General features: G+C 38.4%; 1 protein-coding gene across 25 annotated transcripts in view; it reads right to left on the minus strand.

Moving 5' to 3' along the window:
* Positions 1-19,752, minus strand: part of ESRRG (estrogen related receptor gamma) — a 379,094-nt gene that overhangs the window by 309,799 nt on the left and 49,543 nt on the right. Inside the window, exon 1 of one of the 25 annotated variants that reach the window (XM_051782957.1) lies at positions 5,597-19,749. The exons of the other annotated variants lie outside the window; for them this stretch is intronic. Within the exon in view, the coding sequence (XP_051638917.1) occupies positions 5,597-5,613 (17 nt within the window). The 5' untranslated portion in view covers positions 5,614-19,749. Of the gene's footprint in view, positions 1-5,596; positions 19,750-19,752 lie in introns of those variants that run through there. 25 annotated transcript variants of the gene reach the window in all.

Here is a 19,752-nt window from a genome sequence, read left to right on the forward strand (position 1 = left end):
TGCCTAATGAATATTGTTTGAGTATTATAATGCCATGGTATGCATCCTGAATGAGGAACAATTAACAGAGCTTTGTTCTCTTGACATCCCAGGACACAGCTGAAAGGAAAGCCTGGCCCTAAAGATTTGGGTTTTTTCTGGCTAAACATCTCAAACATAGCAGAAGTAGGATTCAAAGACATTACCTGGAACAATCCTAACCAGGGATGTACTGCTCATAGAGATCTTACAAATGGATCTGATGGTTTCATTCCCTAACGTTCCTATCAATCTGAAAGATGCTGGCAAATGAAAGCTTTTGCTTCCAAAGACTTCAGGGTTTGATCAGAGAATAAGAAATTTACATATGTCATTCACCAGCCTTCAGTGGGATTACTCAGAGTTTCTATCATGTAAGTAAGAGGAGATCAATTTATGATACTTCGGTTTTTGGTGAGGTAACAAAATTGATCTTTATCCGTTTATCTACAGACTGCTGGGGCAGGGTTCTAATTTCAATTACACCAACATACGTGGGAAGCAATGTCCTTCCCTTGTTCGTAAGGATGCACCTGCAACAAACGGGAACATCTTACCCTATTCTTCCTGTATATCCATCCTTCAGAAATCTCTCTCCTGCTTATGGCCAGAGACAACTATTTAACCAAGTTAGTAAACAGGGTGTTGGAAGAATTGAGACCAATTGTGTGCACAGACACTCTTGGTGTACCTGGATTTGGGGAGGATTTGAGCATTGACAGGGAAATAATCCATGGTACAAGGAAAACATGAATTAAAGATCTTCCCAAATTACAGAAAAGAGCAATATACGGTGTTTCCCTAAGTCATACACTATAATGACTCCCTGGAAGAGATATGCTATGTTGGTGCAACAGACCAAAACCACCTGGGGACTGATCCTACCATAGCCATGCCTCTCACACTGACAGATGATTCTGCTGGTGATCAGTGCTGCTGAGGAGATCAACTCTGTGAAAATCTAAGTAACACCTTTCCACTATAATCACCATCCTCCTAAGTCCATTACAGCCAAGGGCAAGAGTATCCCTCAGCTACGCCTCTAAAGCTAAATAAAGCTCATTGCCAGGTCACTGCCATATGGCTGGGGGCACCATGCTGCTTTCCAATGGGAACGTTTATCTTCAGCTGTCCTACACTGGAAGCTGGAAGTTCTCAGCTGGCAACAGAGACAGTGGGCCTCTGGAACACCTCCTCACAAATTGCACTGCTGGCTGTCCATTATTACTTTAAATCAAGAATAATGTGATCTTTGGTGAACATATGACCATGGGCACATCTCACCTTAATAAAACTTATAACCACAACAGCTTTCAGATTTACTCTTTCCAGCCCAGAAAATAACAGAAAGCAAAGCTTGTCAGTTTGTCACCATTTTCCATCTCTGCATTTGTAAAAGAAATAACATTGGCAGGGAAATAATACAAAATGTATCACACAAACAGGCTTCAGGAAGATATAATGTCCTTTTACATATTTGATATAGAGCCTAAATTAAGCTGCAGAAAAGGGGCCATGAATCTTCACAGCCTCATTATCAAGCCTCCCTAAACCTCAAATACAGGAAAATACATTTCATAAACAAAGACCCAATAGGATTTTAATAGTACAATAAATTTCACTGACATTCACCACTAATCACATTTCAAAATATATTTTTTAAAAATAAAGTTCATTCAACACAAAACCAGGTATAGAAAAGAAGAGTAACATAAGAGTATGTTATACCTTTTACAGTTCACTTTAGCCGATTATTGACTGAAATCACTTTTAGGCAGTCCGCTGTAATTCCATATGTAAACATCGACACTCTCACTGGTCTCTCTTTTACTTTCCTGGACATGAGCTCAGACCATGACCCTATTCATGGATACAAATTTTCTGTTTTCACAGTAATCTGAGACAGAAAGGGGATCGAGTCTTCACTCCCACCACTCCACAAGAATACTATCTCTATGATCTTCCTTAGTGTTGTCCCTCTTCTCACTGGCAGCCAGGTGCTGCCTTTCACTTTGTGCACAATTCAGTCATTATCCACAGCTGAGAAAAACAGAGCCCTTCACTTTTTCATGCATCTCCTACAGAGAAAAGGTTTAAGTAATTTTAGTGATAGTTGAAGAATTTTAAAAAGTGGGGGTTTTTAATGTTTTGAATTGTCTTAGAGATGATGAACTTACACAGTGCTTCTAAGATCTGGAGGGAGAGGTTTATGCTGGGATTTCTCTTTTGTTTGTTTTTTTTTACTCTAGTTTTGATGTAACTGAAATTTTGTGCACCTGAAAGGCTGACAGCCAGCCATGAAGGATGAGGTGCTCTGGAAAGAAATTAAAAACATGTGTGGGACTAAAGTTTTGTCTTATGCATGGTAACCCCAAACCTTAGCTCAGAACACTTCAAAGACTAGGAATGTATTTAGGTCTTTATACAAAAGCCTCAGGTGTGCCTCCTAAAGGTACCTTTTCACTGCAATTCTTCCATCCACTTGAATTGTTATGCTGGCATCCGACATCAGAGCATCTAAGTGCTGTCAAAACTGGAATAAGCTCACCAGCTCATCTGAGTAAACCCATTGAGGGCCTTCAGACAGTAATACCATTATTGACCTGGGTTGAATTCAAATGCACTTGGAGTGCTTGATATTTATCCAAATTATGCCCATTGAAAAATCCCTGGCAGAATACAGATAACATCAGATTAAAATGTATCATTATAATTACTTCAAAGAGATGTCTGGTATAGAAATAATTACGTTAGTAAATATTTTTAATTAAATTATGATTTCTAAATTGTGTTAAAACTACAACTTGCATCTATGGACATCACAACTAAAATACAAATCTGGAAAATTCAGGACCTGAATATGAATATTTGAATTAATCTAATATAGTTATTATACCATTAACTTCAGTGATGTAACTCCAAATTTACACAAGCATAATTAGAGTCAGATCCAAGATTCAGCAGATCAATACAAATCTTTCCATGGGCTGCAACAGGCATGAGAAGGCGCTGAGAAAAGTGCTGGAGTGCTATTACCATCCCATCTCACAAGACTTCTCCCAGACTGACCTTTCTATCACTACAATAATGTTTCTGTTCAGAACTGTCATTCACCTAATAGCAAATATAAAAACATGGGTATGGAAAAAAGCAGACACGAGAAAATAAAATTTATAAGCACAAATTCCAGCGCCTTTGGTCAGAAATATTCAAAGAATTTGAGAGAATCTCCTGAAGTTTTTTACCACTTCTGCCTTTCACTGAGACTTCATAATAAATTAACTGTGAAATACAGACTGGTGAAAAGCAAAAGCAAATAAACAAAAGAAATTATGCCCGTAGTATCAGCTGGGATTTCTAAAATGGCACATTCCATGCTGATCAATTGAATCATTCTCTCTGCTAATGTACGAAAAATAAGAATGTGTTTTAAATACTTTAGACTGCAATTTACATTTATAATCCTCTTTTCTTTAAACAGTTTGACACCTTGAACATAAAACTATGTTTTACAGATGCTCTCCTTTTTTAATTGAAATCACATCTCAGGTCAAGATCACCACTTTCCTTCTGCTTCTCTAACCTCTTCTTGCCTGAAGGCCTGTAACTTGTGAATTATTTAACAATCATATTTGCTGCTGAAAATTGATTTCTGGGAGAATCCATATTGATTGAGATATGTGAGACTAATGAGTTTGAGGTTAAGGTGTTTAGGTATCATTATCTCTGATAGTCCTGAACTAGAATCTTTATATTTCTGTGTCTCTTGTCAATACTCAGTTTTATATCTCTGCTTCAAGCTGTGCCGATGTATTAAAATAAAGAGATAAAATGAATAAACAATTTATGCATGTCTGAAGTGTCTACAGTAGTCTCCTGGGTGTGTCTTTCCTGTGAAATGCCACTGCATGAAGGGGATGCAAGCAAAATTTTGCCAAACTTTCACTTTAGCTGGAAGCAAAGAAGTGGAATCCAATCTCAACTGCACTGTCTCCAAAGTGCTTGAAAACCTCTAAATGAATGGCAAAGTCTCTTCATTTTCCCCCCAAAGTGAGGTAAAAACCAACTTGCCATACTGTTGACCTGTGTCTTTATGATGTTGCTATGTTGAGTGGCCTAGGTGTTCCCATTCAATTCCCAAAAGCCTTTAGGTTTCTTATGTGACAGACACTAATAATCAGCTTTAGTGAGTTAATGCACATGTGGCCCATGCATCTGGATTTCTCTGCCAAGTCCAAAACCTGTAAGTCAGTGCAGAGAAGACCTCAAAAAGCTGCATCTATTTGCTTTGGAAGTGACACAACTGGGATGCACGTGCCCTGATGCTGGTCACAGCTTGATGAACGTGAACCTGACTCAAAGACCCTATTCCAGACTTTATATTTTTGCAAATCACACTTCTTCATCCCTGTAACCATTCCTGCTCTAAAAAAAAAAAAAAAATCCAAAGCAAGCAAGCAACAACAAAACCCTCCAGAGTATTTGACCTCCAGAGTTAGACCCCTTTTTGGGGTAGTTTTGGAATCAGCTGTATTTATGATTAAAAAAAAAAAAAAAAAAGGACAGTTCTTTAAATGACCCAGCTGGAAAAGGATATTTTTGGTCAATGATCTATTTTTATTTCTGCTCTGCTGTTTTTCATGAAGCCTGATGACAAAGACCTGTCCTTCAAAGCTAGTCTATAGTTTCTGAATTACCATTTTCAATTACTTTCTGTAGGTGAAGTACACTACAGTTTTGTTATCAGGTTTATTTTTGTGGGTAGGAGCTCTATTAGAGCAAGTGAAATGCTTTCTAAGTTTTGCTTGTCTTATGAGGAGAGAAATGCAATACGCATTTTCAAAGGTTCTTTTAAAAAATTATCTAAAAGTTAAAATAAGAACTGTGAATTGCATTACAGTATTTAAGACACGTGTTTAAACTGTTGACTACATCCATTTCAGTTAACAAATTTATTTTATGTCACTCTTAATCAGTAGAGGTATATTTTTGTTACTATTATTGATTTTGCAGCCATGCCAGTTAATGCTATTATCCTGGATAGTACATTCTGAACAGTTACCCTTACAGACATTTTAAATAAAAACAAACATCAATTGGGAACTCAAAATGAAATCAGATCAGTTTATGAACCTGAAAAACAACCTTCATACTATACCACATAGTCTTCTCTGAATGACTTTACCCAACTTTGGTAATACATAAAATATGCTTGACAAACTATGGATGAAGAGCTTATATGCTGTTTTTAATCAGATAAAATTGGCATACTGAATTCTCTAATTATTCTTTTTTAAGTGAGGAACTGAAAGTTCTCATGATAGATAGTTAAAGAGTCTCAGATATCACTATGAGAAACTTAACTTGAAGATGGGTATACAGGCTTCATCTGTATTAAAATAAATTAGCTATGCCTGGCCTAAACTCAATCATTTCTGTCTCATCAAGATGAAACAACAGATAAATCCTCAAACTGAACTTTAATTCACTGGAGAGATGTTGAATAGCTGATTGTGGAAACTCAGGACTATGCAGGATCACATTTTTCTGCAGGGTGGATACTGTCGTGGTTACCTACCGGCACTTTGATGCCATGCCATAAATCCCTACTTTTCCAGCCCCTCCAAACTTCTCAGTTCTGAATGCAGACTGCTTCTCACAACAAGGTGGTCTGTGGTCTCCTGCTGGTAGAAAACCCTTAGGTAGTAGGCAAGTCCATCAGTTTCAGCTCAATCCCCACAATTTGGAGATGGTTTGCAAAGAAGAAAACTAAAGCCACTAATAACAGAAATTTTGATACTAGGTTAGACAGTTTTCACCTGATTAGAAAATATTTGTTACCCTGCCTCCTTAAAAGGTTTACAAGTATGAGTGATACCCTTTGCAAACCTCTGCTTTGACAGGTCAGCACCCTCAAGATATTATCATTTTAAGGTATTTGGGGCTCTAGATCTTAGAAGTCCATTAATTATGGGTTCAGTTAACAAGCTCACACACATGCCTTATCAAAAATAGAACTTATCTGAATAAGGACTGGAGGAGCAATGGTAATTTTGTAGGTGAATCTGCTAGCTATCCAGATGAATTTTTAACTTAGGGAATTTTGGAAGGGGGTCTTTAAAAGTGGAGTGAGCTCAATTTAGTGTTTCTTTCTTCATTATTATTTCTCCTTTTGGACCACAGAAAGAGAAAGGAAAGAAAGAGTTCTCAGCACTTTATTTCTGCCTTAAATACATGTGATTTTTGATTTTTTATTTTTAATTAACTTCTGGTCTCCTAGCCTCTTTCTTACCCTAATATTAGTTTTATCACGGAGGAACACCCTAGAGCAGATTAGAGTTCAGTACTCTAGATTTACTAATTTTCTGTGAAAATACATGTATGTGTGTGTGTGCATGCGTGTGTGTGTGTGTGTGTTAAGGATATTAAATTCCCTCTTAAACAGATCTAATGTAAATCTGTAAATGAATTCAGGAACCTTACAAGATGGCTATGCTCTCATAGAGTGTCTTCCTTTCTTCTCAGGTCACAATGAAGGTGATGTCCTGTATCATAACGTAAGAAACAAAGAATGGCTATTTTCTCAGTGCTCACTTCACAGTAGTATGGGACTAATTAATGGGAAAGTGGAAGCAGGCAGTGGGTTTTGTGGAGCTAATTAAGATATGTGGCAGAAAAAATATGTGGATGGGCAATTTCTTCATTTTAAAGGTTCGTATAGCTAGACAGTTTTATTAGTCAACACTATGCCCTTTTTTTTCAGTCATCGGCTACATTTTTGTGAGATATAGACTCCTCAATTAATCTTTCAAAGATTGATTTTGATTTATCTCAGAGGGAGGCTGGGGGAAAAAAGCAGATGTGTATTTTTAAAGAAGCCAACAGCTTGTTCCCTTTAGTTTCTGGTTACAAAATAAGTGCATTGATTTGATCTTTTAAGCATGTTTCTATATCCTCTCCATTTAGTCTATTACTGAAGGAGGTGGGGAAGTGAATCTAAATGTCTGTTCCATTTAATTCCCCACAGACTTAAAATGCAAAGGAAATTTTTACAAAATAACAATATTAAAAAAAAAAAAAAGTGTTGATCTAAAAGACTTGTTCATCAGCACACAGGAAGTCTGTGGCAGGAGTCAAGAATAGAGCTCCCAGCACTTCCAAGCTCTCACACTAGCACTGCACTCCTTGCAAGCTCTGCATTAATAAGTGACCACAACTGTACCAAAGCTTACCTACCCTGAAAGACCAGGCTCTGAGAGGACATTCTTCCATGTCACAATAAAAAGTTCCCAGAAACTATTATTTTCTCAGCCCAGCATCACTCGGTGTAGCATCTTTCTTTTTCTTCCAACAGAAATGGCCAGTTGTCCAAATGACAGCCAAGGAGAAGTTTATTTTTTTTATGAGAGGGGGCCCTCTCTCGCATAAAAGCAATCTCAATGCTTTTATGAATTCTGAAGCTAGTAAGTACTATAAGTTTTGTTTAAAGGGGTGACAAATTTGGTGAGACAGACTGTTCAAAATCTAGAAAACCACTTTTGAGTCCTTTATTTATAAAAATGAATTCATGACCCAAATACCCTAGGAGCCTCTCAGGTATCTCAGTCTGTACATCCAAAATGTGACAAGTGTTTCAAGGTCTGTCCAATATAAATCCTGATGCATATCAAATACAAGATTTTTATTAGTGCCTCTACAGTGCACCTAAATGTTGATCTGGTATGACAGTGCTGTTAAGGACAGGAAGCTCTGCTAAATAGGCCCAAAATATCTTTTACAACAAGAAAGCACAGGACAAAGATGCAGCAGTTTACTTCAGTTCTGGTCTTATAGTACAGCCCTGCTCATTTTCACGCTCATGCCACCTGTGCTAAAACTAGTAAGTACTCCCACCCTCAGGAGTGCACAAGTACACCTGAACTGACCGGCTTGTTCCCCTGAGACCACAGCAGAGCCGTCTCTCATTGCCAGCAGATGCCTAATGCCCACTGCAGGACAGTTCTGCCTGTCGTCACCTTGGTTTCACCCTATCAAAAACATTCCCTTCTTGTTATCAGCTGCTCAAGTCTGCTCTGCAGCAGGAACCCCACCATGCTTCCTAGCATGCACTTCCCCATCAGAGAGGAATGGATTTGGGCACAGGGATGCAAGGCGAAGGAGAGGGATGATCTTGGTTGCGGATGTCAAATGAACAATTTTTTTTTTACAACAAAACCTGGTGCCTGTTCTCACCATGTCACGGCCCATAATGACTTACTGTCTACCAAGCATGACCAAGCGATTAGTGCAGCCGTGTCGGTGTATCTCAACAGTAATGGGGGCTCTCTTTCCATTTGCCTTCTATTGAAATCTAAGCGCTCCATTGGCCTGTGCATTTTCAGCTTGATGAATTTATTATTCCCCACTTTTTTCTTTTCTTTTTTTTTTTTAGCTCCTTTCTCAGGCCAGAGCTCTCCCAAAAAGCCAAGTGACTGTTTCTGAGCTTTCCCTCTCTAGGAGGGTTAGGGTTTTTTTTTCCCCTCTTTCTAGGCAGATGTCAGAAAATGTGGCATTGACTCTATCTGTTTCAAATAGCATTTCAGTACGCTTTTGGATCTATGTATATTAGACAGCAAACAATCACAACACTTGGCTTATTTATTTATTTATGTGGTAACATCCTTCAACTAATGATATTGGGGAAAATACATTTTCAAATTCAGAGGCAAGGAAACCATTCAATTCACATTCCCCAGCAAACAAATGACACCACATAAATAAAATACAAAACTATTCAACTATCATTAAAAATGTGACAGTCATCCAAAGTAGGAAATTCAACAATGTGGTTGTTGCATTTTCTCTTTAAATATTTACATGGTATGGAGATAGGATTAGGTTACCCTAAGCTTGAGTTTTCTTGGACATGTTCTTTTTCCCTCCTCAAAGGCGTGACTAGTGGAACAGAAGGGACTTTGGTTGTCTGGCATTTCTAGATGTCTGGAGGCATTTTTAGAGTACCACAGGTCTGATATACTCAAGATAGTTATTGTTATAAATCCCACAGAGAAATAAAGGCACTTTATATATGAATCAAAACATAAATTGTTTTTAACAGATGCAAGTTTTAGGAATGCCTCTGTGCTGTGGTCCAGTAGTCAGAGCAGCAAAGCAACATCTAAGCCTGGAGTTTAGTTCTACTTCTATGACAGGTGTTAGCTTTCTGCCTCCATTTCCTCCATAAAACAAGGATAACCTTTTTCCATATTAAAATAAAGCTATCATTATCTGTTTGAACTGTAGAAGAGCCTACAAAAGTCTCTTGGATGAGGTCCTTATTACACTGGATGCTGTACAAACACAGAACCACATGCTATTATAATGTGGGAGTGGCATGCTATTAATAATACATTAGGACATTTTGAAATGATTAAGCAGAAGAGTTATTTTAAAATTCTCATTCATTTCCTCCATTTAAAATAGAATGAAACTTGAACGAATAGGTAAGGAAGCTATTTGCAGAATGCCAAAACATCCTCCTGGCTTCTGTGAATGGTTAGTCTGCAGAGTAAAGGAGAAGTAACCAGCAATGACATGTTCTTTTACTGACTCTGCCACTTATGTTACCTCTAACCCTTTTCAAACCAGTTCATTTCACTGGGGTTCAGCTTATTTGTCACTCAAGTGGATACAGCATATCACAAGGACCTAATATGGTTCAATTAAAGAAGATTCAGTCTAGAGAAGATTTAACCGGGTTTAAGGGTAGGAGTGATTATTGCACTTCATAGACTTGGGAGGTGGGGGGAAATTATAATTTATTACTTATGTGCAAATTTGACATTATTGTTAACATATATTCCCCCAGAGCCCTGGATGGACATATTTTGGAAAAATCAAATCAATAACTGATTTAATATCTGTCAAGTGCTTTGGGATCTTTATTTGAAATGAGTGTTAGAAGAGCAATATCTTATTCTCAACTCCTTAGCGTGCAAGCATGCCTTCTATTAATACTAGAACCCTTTGGAACCATTAGAGTTTATCAGCTAAATACATATTTTGGCACATTAACTAATTTTTGATTACCCAATTAGACTTTAACAGCTCCATCTATCATGTAAATTTTTCTTAATGTGCAGATTATGGACCCAATAGAACTTAATGGAGCTCCTTACAGTGTTCTGAGTCAATGCAGCTGGCACATGGACACCAACGAAAGTATTTGCCTCCAAAGTGAGAATTACACACCTATCTTCCCACGTTGCTAATGGGCGTTACGGCCTAAGTCATCCCTGGGCACTGAGACAATACAAGAGTCCGAAATGTGATCAAATTTATACCACTTTATATGTTGGCTCTCACTTATCTCCACTTCTGTCCTTCCATCTCAAAATCACATCTCCTCCAGTCAACACTGAGTCACAAGTACACAAATCAAAAACCAGGGTCATTCAACATCTACCCTATGATAAACTATGATAGTCACCAGCAGGCTATCTAGTGGATAGCCATGGTTGTGAGAAGCTGCTAGTGAAATCTGCTTCCCCATGGCATAGAGAGGCATGCTGGAGACAGTGCCTCCGTGGCATGTGTTGCTCAGCACATTCTCTCCCACCCCACTGTCTCTCAGAAGACAACAATCAGGCAGCCAAAATCAGCCCTGAGTCAGAACTTTTCCTCTCCCTCTTGCATAAGTACTACGCTATTTATCTTGTTGAGTCTTCCCCAATATACTGTCCCCGCTCACATCACACTCCCCACGCTCTTTTCCACTGTCTGCCTATGGGATGGATTTCCTGATGAAAATATGGATGCTTAAGAGCTGCTCAAAGAACATTACTCAGATCACTGGGACAACAGCTCCACAGCTGATAGTCAGAACAAAGCAGTTGGTAGAGAGAAAAAAAAAAATTAAGTAGCAAATGTGTCTCCTTTAGTCCAGAGGCATAATGCATGATCTGGGTTTAATGCTAACCATGTTTGGCAGAAGACTGAAACAGAACCTTCTCTCAGAATCAGCAAATAATTAACTGCTAGAAATTAAATGCAGAGCTATAGGGTACATTCTGCTCCAATGGCTTTACACCTAGATCTGCCAAAATCACCAGCTACACGTGTAACAAATGGGTTTTGGTGGGCTGTCTCCTCTGCTGAAAACTCATCGAACTACTTTAGAAGTAACGCAGATTAAAACCAATGAAAATAAAAGCTACATTCACACTCACAAGAACAAATATTTCCCATGCTAAAGTAAACACTTATAAAGTTATGTAATGCATTGTTAATTGATTTTATTATTTTTTGAATCTCTCATTTCTCTCAGCCTATACACTGAAGCTAGTTTCAGCCATTCCCAGTTAGTTTCACTTTCTTTCTTTCCCTCTTCCTCAAAGGCTGTAAGTACAATACTGGAATGCTTTTATATCACAAAAATAATTCAGTTAGCATTCCTTTCCTACGAGAAATTCCTTTTCTATTGCTTCTGCAAGGAGTAATTTTTTAAAATCTTATTTGTTTCCTTACAATGTTCCTTTAATAAAGCATGATTGCTCCTCTTAAGGAAATAAGCTTTCTTTTGCTGCATATGGTCTCACCCAGTCAGTGCTTTCATTATTTTCCTGCACAAATTCCTTCCCTGATGTCTTACTCGGAGCAGCACTCGTAGGCGGGGAGCACGCGCCCAGCCTGTCCTGTTGCCGCCGGCTTCTGTCAGACAATCCCTCCTCTCTGTCTGGAATGGATTTTGGAAGAGATCTACCTTGAAGAGATCTACATTTCAGTTTAATGTCACTTAAAAAACCCTAAATAAGCAGGCACACATTGTAAGCGCTGCCTGGGAAAATACTAACATTGCTGCCAATGCAGAGATTGGGTTAATTTATTTCTATATTCTGCATCCTGCCAGACAGCCTCCTGACTACCCCTCAGAGAAGTGTACTTCTTTTCAGAGGAGACAGTATGCAATGCTTTGCTTAAGGAAAAGGGAGATTTACCCTGCACCGCAGTTCTCAAACAAGGTCCTTTCTCCTTGAGTACCAAATCTTGTTTCCTGTGACGGAGCCCAGAGAGCTTAACACGGAGGCAGCTGGTCCCAAAATCCTGGCATCAAGAGCTGCCAACCAACCCGAAGTGCTCAGAGCCCTGCACGCTCTGCCTCCCTGAGGAACAGGCCCTGAGCAGGCGTATTTACATCATCAGCCACGTCAGTAGTGGGAGAATAATGTGATTTTTGTGTAAACAATGCTCGTAAAAAGTCATAACAACAAAAACCACAGAGCAGCTACTGTTGAGAGAAGAAAATGAAACCTTTTTTAATCTATGTATTTAGATGACTACCTCTGCTGTGATAACTTAAGAACTTACTGCTTGTTCAGTCCTGTGCTGCAAAAAAACTCTTTTGTATTGAGATCTTACTCTTGGCTTTTTGCTATAAAGTTCACTTTTTTCTCAATCATCATTCTTACCTAACTTATTTTTCCATCTTGCTTCTGGGAGCTGACCTTCCTGAAAGAAACTCTGGGTGCCTGGGCAAGCATATTTATTTTACTATGCTTTGGCTGCATAAGGAAAAATAAATGAAGGTATACATTTTTAATCACACATAGGAACATTTCAGCTATGTCAACCTGTGTTCCTCTTTTTTTTTTTTTTTTGTTATTTATTTGCAAACATTACAGGCTGTGCTAAGACGCTCTCTGCTGTTCTTCAGCTACAATGTTCTTCAGCATAAAATGTGTGTGTGTTAACTGAACACAGGTGATGGGATCTGTGCTGCCAGCTCCTGCTCTGTACTGCCATCCATGCAGCTCCAGGGATAAGACCAAGATTGGGCTTGCAGTTGTGCCAAACTGTGGGCACCGGTTGTTACACATCAGTTGCCTCATGAAAGGGACATTCCTCCTGGAAATCCCCACTGCTGCAGCTCAAAGTACAACTGTAGTATGTTTGGCATAGAAAGAGTGGTAGGAACCATTTTAAAAGTTTGTCTGATGTTTAAGATTTGATAATGAGCACAAAGTATCACCTACTTCTCAGTCAACAGGTTAAATGTGGTTCCAGGAGTGATAACTGAAGTCTTTCCTTCTATGGTAGTTATGCCAAATTTACACTATTACCACTGGAGTAATTGGCTCAAAAAGAAAAAAAACCCACAACTATAATTTCAGTATTTAAAAGTGAGACTATTGTGTTGTTAAGCATTACAGTATCCAAGTTTTCAACAGTAATTTTATCACTGAACTCAGAGCACTGTACAGTAACCTTGAGAATCCAGCTGTTCCCCAACCCTGAAACTGTCTAAATGCAGCATGTTTTTCAATTCTGACTTGAAAGTCCACATAACCTTAGAGCTGCATCTCTACTCACAACCCTATTTATCCTTCTGCAAAGGACTAGATGCAATTACATGCAATATTCACCAAAATCTATCTGGAGCCATTAACTACCTCTGCCTAAGCCCCTAAGCAGTACTACCCATGGTGTCAGGCTAAAGGGAGCTCTCAACATCAGGGTCAGCATTTGTTCTCATGCAGAAAACAACTCAGTACTGTTTGTGTCCAAAGGCATCATCTTGTTCCTCCTGTGACAACTTGTTTCGTGTAAAATAAAACTCAGAAACTTCCATCAGTCGCTCTCCCTTCTCCCCAAGGCAGGAGAGTGCTCCAAGTCAGCACAGTCTGCTCCTCGAGAATCTGAGCACTCCTCTGTGAAATGCCAAATTCGTGCATAAATGCTAAGCATCATCACTGGACTGACCTGTAAGGTCTTTACTACCTCTGGAGTCAGGGACTTGGTCTAGTATCTCTGGGTACCCCATAATTACTTTTTAAGTTATTCTCTTTACTGTGGCATCTGCTGTACCATTTAAAATGGGTTTATGGGTAAAACACATAGAACACAATTATGAGTTAGGCATTTTCACATATCATTTACATATCTTCCATCCTACCACATATCAGACATCATCTTTTATTTCTTGGATTATCATATAAACTTCTCAAGTACTCAGCACTTCCTTCACTGTTTTATCACAGTACACCATACAGTCTTCAGGACATGAGGTGCTAACTACCACACAGTGCACAATAGCAGTCTCAGTGTGGAATGTCTTGCTTTAATAGAGAAATAAAATGATATAAGGTCATAAGCTAAGACTATCATAAAGTGCATTGCAGGTACCCTATACTTAAATACTCCCATGCTACCTCTTAACTATAAGTGAGGCAATTTGCCTAATGCCTATAGAAGTGACACAATTAATTCCCCTCCCTTAAATAATCCTACTCTTTCCTCTCTAACGTGCCTCTGTAAAAAGAATGTTTACTAAATAAAAGCAAATTTTTAGAAAACTACATCCTTAAAATCCATAGCATTAGAAATGCCATGAGTCTAAAATGAAATTTAGAAAGTCCTTTGTTCATTGTGTTCAGAAAATCACTGGAGACCCCTTTCTCTCTGAAATGGAGACGAAACCCCACAGTAGTATTATGAACACTGTAAACACACTCAGTGGACTGTCTGAAAGTGGCCTCAGCCACAAACAGCAGCCTCAGCATTATTCTGTTCATGTTTCCTGCAAAGGAATCAACAACCTCCAAATTAGTCCTCCAAATTAAGATTGGAACCTTTCTATCCTGATAGTGCAGCGCTTCCATGTTACGCATCAGTGTGGGCTAAGTAAAAAAGGGTCCAAGAGTATCACCCGTACCTAAGATTATTTTAAAAAATAATCTTAATTTGAAGCATTTCCCAGAGGGAAAACATTTGGAGGTTTAGGAGTATCACTTGATACAACATACTTGTGGTCAAGAGCATGGACCTCTTGTAGTACAGTTAAAAAGCTGTAAATACAGTACTTATTCCTCAATCATATCTTCAAAAAACAAGGACAAAAAACCCCCAAACAACTACCTCTTTGTACTGAACTGTATCAACCTAGCCTAAAATACCAGTACCATCATCTTTTGAAGGAAGAATTTTGGTATATCAAGGAAATCATTGCCTTTCACTGTTTACTACAAATGTCAGCTAATAGAAATAAAAGCAAAATTTCTTCCAGAAAAAAGTAGGAATAAAAACCGAAGTTATACTGTTATCTCACTGGGAGTTGTTTCACATAAGAAGGGAAAAAAAATCTAAGTTATTTCACCTGAAAATTAAACATGGAGTCCCTTAATCAACAAGTACTGGATAGTAAATATATTACCTGAAAGTTTACTCAGTCAAAAGGATGAGAAAAGGAAAATAAGAGTATGTTAAGTGTATAGTCACATTTGCTACTACATCATCTTAGATATGGGAACTGCATGGCAGTTACAATGTCAAAGCTAACAGTAGGGTCACTACTTTTGGAAATGTAATTACTTTCACTGTATAGATTATTATTAGGCAGTATAAACTATGTCTGCCGTGTGCAATCACTAGTGAAAATGATAAGCAAAACACAGGGATTTTATGGTATAAATTAACATTGGTTCTGCTACTGCCAGGTGAAATTTTGCCACCAATTTCAGCCAGCGCAGCATCTGCCCTCAAATCTTGATAAAAATGAAGTTTCACTAGTTTTCCACATCCATGTGGATGCTGATTCTTTCCAAGGCCTTTTACTGGATAGAGTTTTCATTTCAGATGAGCAATTCATCTGTTTTTCTTTTGACCCACTGGTAAGCAAACTGGGAACATGCTACCTTTTCACAACCATGATTCTTAAACAGATGGTCATCAAGGCACAGAAAACTGGGCTAGGAGTGTTCTTAAGATGTCTTGATGCCTTTTGTCCTCCTCTGTGCCTCCAGGAAGGACCATCTATGCCTGTTTCTAAAAAATTTTCAACAGAAGAAATTCCACAACAGCCCAAGTTGACTTTCTCTGGTGCTTTATCTACCTTAGAAGGTCATTGCTAATACCTAATCTGAATTTTGTTTGGTTCTGTTTAACAAATTACCTTCCCTGTTGTTTCTCACCATGGAGAATAAATTACTGACTTTCTTTTCCAACAGTCTTTTGTATTCTTACAGTCCATTGCCATGTTGTCCCTCAGAGATCTCTTTTTCTGGCCAAGCACTCCCAATATCTTCTGTATGTCCTGATAGGCCACATTTCCTCGCTTTCTTATCACCCTCATTGCTTTTCCTTTGGACTTTCACCAAATTCTCTGTTGGGGTGTGCTACTCAAATCTGTGCTTAGAGGTTTAGCTGAGCTCCTACCAAAGGTGTGAGGAGCAGAAGTCACTCCATACTACTCATGGGCTATATTTTGTATTACACCTTCATCACTTCTTATCAAGAAGAGCTCTTAATTTCAACATGAACATTTCTTCTGCCAGCTTCACAATGACTCTTAAATTCACCAGAACCTTTAACACTGTAAACAGCATTAAATTAGAAGAAGTCACACTTAATTGGCTGTCTTCACTTAGCCTACACCCCAAAATGACAGAACACTTCAGGGTTACTCCTGGAAATACATAAACAGAGGCATGCACACAGCCCAAGTACAATTAACAGATACTTACTCTAATCTGTATACAGATGTGATAAATAATCTACAGATATAATATAAACACCCCCACACTGAGTAGGTCTGTAACTGAGAGGTTTATCTACATTATTAAGAATATCACAACTTTTTCAGCACCAAAAAGAGGGGAAAAAATTAGATAGCTAAATATAACCACAGCTAAAATCAGATTCCATTCTTATGTAGTTCTGAATCTAGATAAATGTACATGTGGAAGAGACCTTTAGCATGTCTCACTTCCTGTTCCTCCTCCATGTAAACAGGTTCAACTCCTCTGAAGTCAGTCAAAACATACATGGAATGTAAATATGTGTGTTTGTGCATGTGTGTGTAAACCCAGGGTAAGTGTGAGTAGAATAAGGCCCCTTGTTGACTCAGGTCTTGCAGGTAGTTGCAATAATAGAAAAATAAGAAAACTAATATACCATAGTTACCTACTACACAAAAAATTTGTTATTATACTGTAATTACAGTACCTGATTATTGACGTACTGTAAAATAAACTATTATCAAGTTTTTTTACTGTTCCTTTCTATTTACAGTCATCTCTGATAAAGATTAAGCTTCCCCAAAAATGCATGATAAAGCTTCTTATCAGAGGTTTTAATGCCTCTAATAACTACTGTAATTCTGTGTGATTTAGTGCTTTGAATAATCCACCAGGATTTTTCTCTAGATCTTTAAAAGGATTGTAATGTGTACAGAGGTGTCGTAGTGATTAAATTTACAGGACACTTACCAAAACAGTGATAAGACGGGATGTTTAATTAACACATGTACACGTTGTTCAACTGTACTATCATGCAAAAATGGAAAGACCTGAATGAGACCCCTATTTTCCTGTCAAAATGTTTTAAAAAAAATTAAACAAAGGATTATCCTCACTATACAATATAGAAGCAAACATTCTGAGGGCAACAGCAAATCCAGGCAGCACCTGAGAGTGGTACCAGCCTAGTGCTGCATACTGGGTAGAGCCAAGGTCCTGGTAGCAGTTGGATGCTCCAGACAGAAAGGGAAAAGTAAGTCATACATGGCAGTACATGAGAATTCACCAGCTGAGTTTCGAGATGTCATTCCTTTCACTGGTGGGTAGTTCAAGGACATTGCAGTTCTCTTCAGCTATAATGCCTGAAAATATCAATGCTTTTAAGGCTCATTGACAAAAGTCATTGTAGAAAACCAGCTGAAGGTTACCTTATCAGATGTTTTTGAACTCCATGTCTCAGAAAGGCACACAGGCACTCTAGAAAATCCCTTTTCCCTCTATCAGTAGATTTACTTAATGGCCAAGGCTATCCCTTATTTATATAACAGATAAGTAAATTTAACTAAAGCAAAGAAATGCCCCAGCAGACTAAACCCCAACAGAAAAGGGCAGCAGAGTCAACCATATAGTGAGAAGTGGAAGAGAACCTTTATATCTCTGAGGACTCTTTTCACTTTAACTTCTACTGACATTTTGTCCACTGTGATGCTAACCCAAAAAAAAAAATTGATGGAGAGATCTAAAGGTGTTATCATATACGATCAAAAGACGAAACAGAAAAGTCAAGAGGTTCATGCAACCCATATTCCCACTGGGGAAATAGTCCTTTTAATACTAGAATTGTTTTTACTTTGAAATGGAAATCCCAAAATCTGCAAGTGCAGCTGAAGTAGAGTTCACTCGTGGATGGGCAAGTGCCAGGTTGTAACAGGGCATGAGAACAGACTTTGGCTCTATGAATGGAAACATAAACCTCTCCTTTGTAAAAATGATTCTTAATGATCTCAAAGGCCTCCTGGTTTAGTATGGAAGATGAGTGCCACTTTTCTTTAGAATGAATCCCACGTATTTTGTATCACAGTCCTGGCACAGGGCTACAAAGATGAAATCATTCCTTGACCATCATTATGGCCACGCCTGCTCTGATCCGCAGTGCTAGGCAGGGGCACACAAATACTGGAAATGGTGTAACTGCCTTATTACTGTGTTCTGCACAGGCTTTTATACCCCGGTTCTCAGCAAGACTAATTATTCTAAAAGAAGCATCACACTACTGCAATTATCCTGCTCCCAAAACCTGAGTTACATCATTTAGGACACTGTGCTTCACTATTCTGGCACATCCATGCAACTTTATTTTTTGCCACAAAGATTTTTACTGGGGGGATAAAAAGTTAACAGGAACAAGTTCAGAGATCATGAACAAGATAGAACACTTAAATATAACAGGAGTATGAAATAGGCACCGAGGGTATCAAAAATCACATGCTTCTGGGTCTGACTATTTATTTACCTGGCACACAGGACTACTTACCTGCATAATCCTTTCTCTGCAGCAGGTAAAGGTGTGGGAACTTCCTTCTTTCTTTGCTGGCAGTATTAATTGAACAGCTTGGGATGGGAGACTACAGGAAGGTTTTTTTTTCTCATCTCCATCATCAATAAATTACTCAGGTAGCTTTCAGGACTCTTAGAGGGGGTTTGAAACGTATACGCCTTTGGATGGCTACTCTCTGGATGTACCAGAATACATGATGCTCTTTTGTATAAAGCTGTAGTCCTTCTACAGGAGAAGAACTGAATTTTAAAATCAAATATACAAGTTCCTCCTGTATTACAACCTCCTCCTATTCTTCCCTTCCTGGGAAAGAATTTATAGTAGTAAACACTATTTAATGTCCCTAGTAAGGAAGACGTTGACAAATTAAAAAAAAAAAATTATCTACTCAGTGACTCAGAAATTAGCAGACTAGCCTTAGTCATTTTCTCTCTCTCTCATTAATTAATCAGAACATTTCCCAACATTTCCATATATGCCTGTTTTTTCCTTCTCTGCCCAGCAAAACTACAAGCTACTTCTAGCTGTAACAGTTAACCACTTTTTGTTATGTTTCAGCATTAGATGGAGAACAAGTAGACTTGCAACTGAGAAAAAAAAGGTGAGGGGAAGAAAAAATAAGAAGGAGAGAAAGAAAGAGAGAAAAGAGGAGGGAAAGGGGGAAAGAGAGAAGGAAAGAAAGAAAAGGTACCGCCCTTTAGGCCAAATGACTTGGAAATAGTCATCTTCACACCTCAGAAACCAAATGAGTTGTGAAATCTTCAGAAACTTTGATGATCCAGCCAGCTGCATGGAGGATGGTCTTACTCTCAGGTAAAACAATCTGGTTTAACTCCCCCTAAGCCATCCACCATCTTGAAGTTCATCATTTCAAAAGTCCAATATTTATGTAAGCATGTCCAGCTT

Source organism: Manacus candei, unplaced genomic scaffold (genome assembly GCF_025592945.1).
Source record: "Manacus candei isolate 608988 ecotype Guabito, Panama unplaced genomic scaffold, ASM2559294v1 h1tg000017l, whole genome shotgun sequence".
NCBI classification, from domain to species: Eukaryota; Metazoa; Chordata; class Aves; order Passeriformes; family Pipridae; genus Manacus; species Manacus candei.